This window comes from Alligator sinensis, unplaced genomic scaffold (genome assembly GCF_000455745.1).
Source record: "Alligator sinensis unplaced genomic scaffold, ASM45574v1 scaffold1244_1, whole genome shotgun sequence".
Classification (NCBI taxonomy): Eukaryota; Metazoa; Chordata; order Crocodylia; family Alligatoridae; genus Alligator; species Alligator sinensis.
The window spans coordinates 396,892-402,571 of record NW_005842591.1 but is presented as its reverse complement, the minus strand read 5'-3'; the positions used below and the strand labels follow the sequence as shown (position 1 = coordinate 402,571).

At 69.3% G+C, this 5,680-nt stretch overlaps 1 protein-coding gene across 1 annotated transcript in view; it reads left to right on the top strand.

Moving 5' to 3' along the window:
• Positions 1-5,680, top strand: part of SEZ6 (seizure related 6 homolog) — an 18,272-nt gene that overhangs the window by 8,087 nt on the left and 4,505 nt on the right. Inside the window, exons 5-15 of the mRNA XM_025214605.1 lie at positions 1,547-2,021; positions 2,189-2,355; positions 2,756-2,950; positions 3,049-3,187; positions 3,316-3,512; positions 3,734-3,928; positions 4,151-4,342; positions 4,536-4,733; positions 4,928-4,966; positions 5,267-5,384; positions 5,549-5,651. Of these exons, the coding sequence (XP_025070390.1) occupies positions 1,547-2,021; positions 2,189-2,355; positions 2,756-2,950; positions 3,049-3,187; positions 3,316-3,512; positions 3,734-3,928; positions 4,151-4,342; positions 4,536-4,733; positions 4,928-4,966; positions 5,267-5,384; positions 5,549-5,651 (2,018 nt within the window). The remainder of the gene's footprint in view (positions 1-1,546; positions 2,022-2,188; positions 2,356-2,755; positions 2,951-3,048; positions 3,188-3,315; positions 3,513-3,733; positions 3,929-4,150; positions 4,343-4,535; positions 4,734-4,927; positions 4,967-5,266; positions 5,385-5,548; positions 5,652-5,680) is intronic.

Here is a 5,680-nt window from a genome sequence, read left to right as displayed (position 1 = left end):
TAGCCCCCACCGCTGCGGCCCGTCGGGGACAATTAGCTCCCTCGCAGCTTGGCAATCTGTGCGCAGCTAATCTGTGCCGCCGCCAGGTTACGCGGGCACCAACCGGAGAGGAGCGCTAATGGGGAGATAATTGGCGCCAGCAATTACGGGCTCGTTTAGCGTAATTACCACCGAGCGGCACCTTGTCACGGAGACCCGAGGGGGGGCTCTGCCCGTGCCGCCGGGACCCGGGCTCCGGGCTCCAGCAGGTGCTGGGCAGCTGGACCTGCCCCTGCCCCGGCCGGGCCCTGGTATCGCGGGGGCCAAAGGAGCTGCGGGACCCGGGGCAGGGGCTGCAGGTGAAGCTGGGGCCACAGGGCCCAGCCTCCCTCGTGGCGGCTGCAGTTTCACCGCCTCTAACTTTCACCGTGGACAGAAAGAATCGACCAGCTGCACAGACACGGCCCCACGTGCGGCACAGGGGGCTGGAGCTGGGACTGGCCAGGGCCAGGGCAGGCGGGCGGGCGGTGCTGGCGTCTGGGTCTCAGGGCTGGGGAGCCACATGTCTTGCCTGTTCCCTGCCTGGGAGCGACCCTGGTGCCCAGGCGGGACCTGGGGGGCCTCAGGCGCCTGGTGCTTGCTCTAGAGTCTGGGGCAGCGAGAGATTTGGGGGTGGGTGTGTGCTGGGAGCCCAGGGCTGGGCTTGGGGTCACCGGGTTTCAGGAGTGAGGGGCACCGGCAGGGTGCAATGGGGGCTGCGGGTTGGGGGTGAGGGTCACCAGTCAGGCTGTTGGGGCTGTGGGTTGGGAGCAAGGGGTGTCCTGCCAGGCTCTCCCCCGCCTGCTCCTGCTCCTGCTCCTGCTCCTGCTCCTGCTCCTGCCCCAGCCATATTAATGGGAAAATAAGAACAGATTGTGCCGAGTGCTTCCCGCTGCCGGGGTCGCCATGGCAACGTGCAGCAAATTAGCAGTGAAGACGCAGCACCCGGTGCTCCCCTCCGCCACGGCCTGGCAGCGCGCGAGCCCGGGGCTGGGGTCGGGTGGCCACAGGGCCAGGCCGGACCGGGCAGGGCAGGGCTGAGTGCTCGCCCCAGCATGTAGGGGCAGGTGGTGAGGCCCCGGGGCCAGGGCTGGGCCTGACCCACGGCCCCGTGCGGCCGCACTCCCCAGGGATCCCGGCCCCTCCAGTGGCTCGGCCCCGTGGCCTGGGCAGGGGGAGCCACGGCTCCTCGTCCCGGCCCTGTGCGGTGCCCACTGCTGCCAGGGCCCTGCACCGGGAGGGGACCAAAGGATCCCTTGTGCCAATACCAAATGCGCTGCAGCACATCCAGCCCTGCCCTGCCCAGCCCAGCCCAGCCTTGGCCCAGGTGGCACCGGCCTTGGGCAGTGCCAGGATCGGGGCCTGGGCTGGCAGGTGCGCTGCGGAAGGGCTTGCTGCCACCTGGTGGCTGTGGGCCGGCACTGCGCGCCCTGCTCGTGGCCCCGCTCCTGCCCCGGGGGGTCCCCCCGCCTGGGACCCCAGACCCCGGGGAAGCAGGCCACGCACTGCCCGTGTCCTGTGCCCGCAGCTTACGTGCTGAGCTGCCGCTTCCCCTCACGCCCGGCCTATGGGGACGTCTCGGTCACCAGCCTGCACCCGGGCGGCGATGCCTACTTCTCCTGTGCCGCCGGCTACCAGCTGCAGGGCCCCCGCGCCCTCCCCTGCCTCAACGCCACCCGCCCCTTCTGGAGTGGCAGGGAGCCCCTCTGCGTGGGTGAGTCTGGGCGCCGGACGGGGGACCCAAAGGCTGCCCCGTGGCCTGGGTGCCCGTGGCGCCAGGGCGGGGGCAGTGGGGGTGTTGGGTCCAGCCCCCCAGCGGCACGTCCCGTTGCAGCGGCCTGCGGGGGTGTGATCCGGAACGCCTCCCTGGGGCGCGTCGTCTCGCCCGGCTTCCCCGGGACCTACAGCAACAACCTGACCTGCCACTGGCTGCTGGAGGCACCGCCCGGGCAGCGCCTGCACCTGCACTTCGAGAAGGTCTCGCTGGCCGAGGATGATGACCGGTGTGTGGTGGGGCCCTGGGTGCAGGGACCGGGGATGCCCTTCTGCCCCAGACAGGCCCCACTCCCCTCCCAGAGCTGGGAGAGCCCAGGTGTCTGGGCACCCGCAGAGCCGGGGTGGAGGTTGCCCCTGCCGTGGTCCCCGTGTCCTGACCCGGCGTGGCCTGCAGGCTCATCATCCGCAACGGGAACGGCGTGGAGGCACCGCCGGTGTACGACTCGTACGAGGTGGAGTACCTGCCCATCGAGGGGCTGCTCAGCGCCGCCCGCCACTTCTTCGAGGAGCTCACGACCGACAGCAGTGGTGCGGCCGCCGGCGTGGCCCTGCGCTACGAGGGTGAGCCCAGGCCCCCCCATCCCTGCCTGCTGCCTACAAACTCATCGGGGGGGCAGCAGGGAATAGGGGACACTCTGCTTACCAGGGCACCCCTCGGGGTTACCAGAAATAATGGCCACAAACTGCAGGAGAGCAGATTTAGATTGGACATAAGGAAGAAATTCTTTATGGGAAGAGTTGCCAAACTGTGGAACGGGCTTCCACGGGAGGTGGTGCTTTCCCCTACCTGGGAGGTGTTCACGAGGAGATTAGACAGGCATCTGGCTGGGGTTACTTAACCCCAGCGCTCTTTACTGCCTGGAGCACGGGGTCGGACCCGAGGATCCAGCAGGTCCCTCCCGACCCTGGAAATCTATGAATCCCGCCGTGCCCCTCGTCAGCACAGCTCGCTCCCCCGCAGCCTTCCAGCCCGGGCACTGCTACGAGCCCTTCGTCAAGTACGGCAACTTCACCACCAGCGACGCGGCCTACGCGCTGGGCGCCACCGTGGAGTTCAGCTGCGACCCCGGCTACACGCTGGAGCAGGGCTCCGTGGTCATCGAGTGCGTGGACCCCACCGACCCGCAGTGGAACGAGACGGAGCCGGCCTGCCGAGGTCTGCACCACGGGGAGGTGGGGAGGGGAGGAGTGCAGCCCCAGGGTGCCCCGAGCTGGCGGCACCCCTGGGGCTTAGCGCTGCCATGTCGCCCACAGCTGTGTGCAGCGGGGAGATCACGGACTCGGCCGGCGTCGTCCTGTCACCCAACTGGCCGGAGGCCTACGGCAAGGGCCAGGACTGCATTTGGGGGCTGCACGTGGAGCAGGACAAGCGCGTCATGCTGGACATCCGTGTGTGAGTGCGGCGGGCTCTGGGGCAGGGGCACCGGGGGTCCACTGGGCAGCCCTGGGGCTGCTGGAGTGGGGGGAACCCTGCATGGCCCCCCAGCTGTGACCTTTGCATCTTGCCGCCTGCCCCCCCAGGCTGCATGTGGGCACAGGCGATGTGCTGACCTTCTACGACGGGGACGACCTGACCGCCCGCATCCTGGGCCAGTTCACGGGTGCACGCAGCCGCTTCAAGCTCTACACCTCCACGGCCGACGTCACCATCCAGTTCCAGTCCGACCCCGGCAGCTCTGTCTCCGGCTACCAGCAAGGCTTCGTCATCCACTTCTATGGTGAGTGCGCCCGCCTGAGCCCCCTGCCTCCAGCCCAGGGTCCCAGCCAGCTCGGCCTGGTGTCCCGGCCCCTAGCTCCCACCCCCCAGGCTCCACTCCCCTCCCCTCGCTGAGCTGGGCTGGAACCAGGCATCCTGGCCCCAGCCCCTGTTAGACCCCCTACTCGGCCCTGGCCCCGGCCCCGGCCCCGTGCTGGCCTATCTCACCCACGCTCCCTGCAGAGGTGCCGCGCAACGACACGTGCCCCGAGCTGCCCGAGATCCCCAATGGCTGGAAGACCACATCTCACCCCGAGCTGATCCACGGCACCGTGGTGACCTACCACTGCTACCCGGGCTATGAGATTGTGGGCACCGACTTGCTCATGTGCCACTGGGACCTCACCTGGAGTGGAGACCTGCCCACCTGCGAGAGAGGTGACCCCCCAGCCCCTCCCGGGGGGCCTGCCTGTATCTGGGGCTACTTGCCTGGGCCCTTGGCATCGTGCCGGGGGCCACTGGGATGGCAGAGGGGAGCCCGGGTGCCAGGGCTGGGTTGCAAAGGCCCCCCCAGTGCAGCCTGTCCCCCTCCCGCCCCATAGCTGCCCCATGGGGTGTGGGGGCAGCAGGGGGTCACAGCGTTTCCCCCCCTTTCTGCAGTGACCACGTGCAGGGACCCAGGAGATGTGGAGCACAGCCGCCGCCTGGTCTCCAGCACCAGGTTCCCAGTGGGCAGCACCATGCAGTTCGTGTGCGACAAGGGCTACATCCTGGCGGGCACCGCGCTCCTCACCTGCCACGACCGCCAGGCGGGCGGCCCCAAGTGGAGCGATCGCCTGCCCAAGTGCACCCGTAAGGCCATCCCCCGCTGGGGCCCTGGTGCCGCGCTCCCCCGGCCCCTCCTTGCCACCTGGTGGGGTCCGGGCCATGCTGGGGGGGGAGTACCCACAGCCTGGGGTGCCCTGACATCATGAGGCTATGGCAGATCCCCAGGGGAACTGGGCCAGGGTGTGGGCTTGGTCTCACCCAGCCCTTCTGCCCACAGCGGAGCTGTATGAGCCCTGCCACAACCCGGGCATCCCTGAGCACGGTGCTCAAGCCCCAGAGAAGAGGCTGTACCAGGCCGGGGCCACCCTGCGCTTCTCCTGCACTGCGGGCCACGTGCTGCTGGGGGAGGCGAGTCTGCGCTGCGTGCCCGGGCACCCCTCGCAGTGGAGCAGCTCCCCACCGCTCTGCAGGGCCGGTGAGTTTGTGCCGCGGCGGCTCTGTGCTGCTGTGGCCGCAACGGCTGGGACTAGCCAGGGGTGGGTGAAGCATTTGTCCAGGGTCAGGGCCGAAGCCCGGGGACCTGGTAGGCATATCACTGACCCTGGGATGCCCGGAGACCCCTGCCCGTCCCTGCACCCTGCTCCCATTAACACCCCTTCCTTTCCCCAGCCTCCTACGATGAGTTCTACAGCAATCGCAACCTGGACGGTAAGAGCCTGGGCGCTGGGCTGCCGGGGGCACGGGGATGGGTGCACCCTGCACCCCACGGGTCCCCTTGCCCCGAGGTTGCAGCCTGGCTCCTGGCTGCGTTGGGGGATGGGGTCGGGGAGCAGGGCCCAGAGCACTGAGCCAGCAGGTGATGGGGTTTCGGGGGGGCTGAGCCGACGGCTGTCCCGGGAGCTGGGGGAAGGCCCCCCAGGCAGGGTCCCCCGGGCCCTGCTGAGCTTCAGCCACCCACTGCCCTCACTGGTCACGCCGGGCCTCCGTGCCCGTGTCTCTCCCCAGCAGTCGCCAAGGCCATGCCTGCGGGGGCTGCGCTGGAGGGCACTAACGTCGCTGTCGCTGTTCTCCTGCCCGTGGTCGCAGTGGCATTGCTCCTGGGCGGCATTTGCCTCTACTTCTCCAGGTGAGCATCCGGCTGCCAGCTCAGCCGAGCACTGTCTGGGCCCAGTGCACCCTGCACCTGGATCTGCCAGGGCTTGGTCCTGCCCCATGGGCACAACCCAGCCCCAGCCCGCCCTGGGCCCATCAGTCCCCCGCTGCCCCCCCCGGGGCCATGCCTCTCCGCAGGCTCCAGGGGAAGCCGTCCCTGCAGCTGCCGCTCTCGGGGTCACACCCCTACGACCACATCACCGTGGAGTCGGCCTTTGACAACCCCACCTACGAGACCGGAGTAAGTGCTGAGTCCCGCCTGGGGCTGGG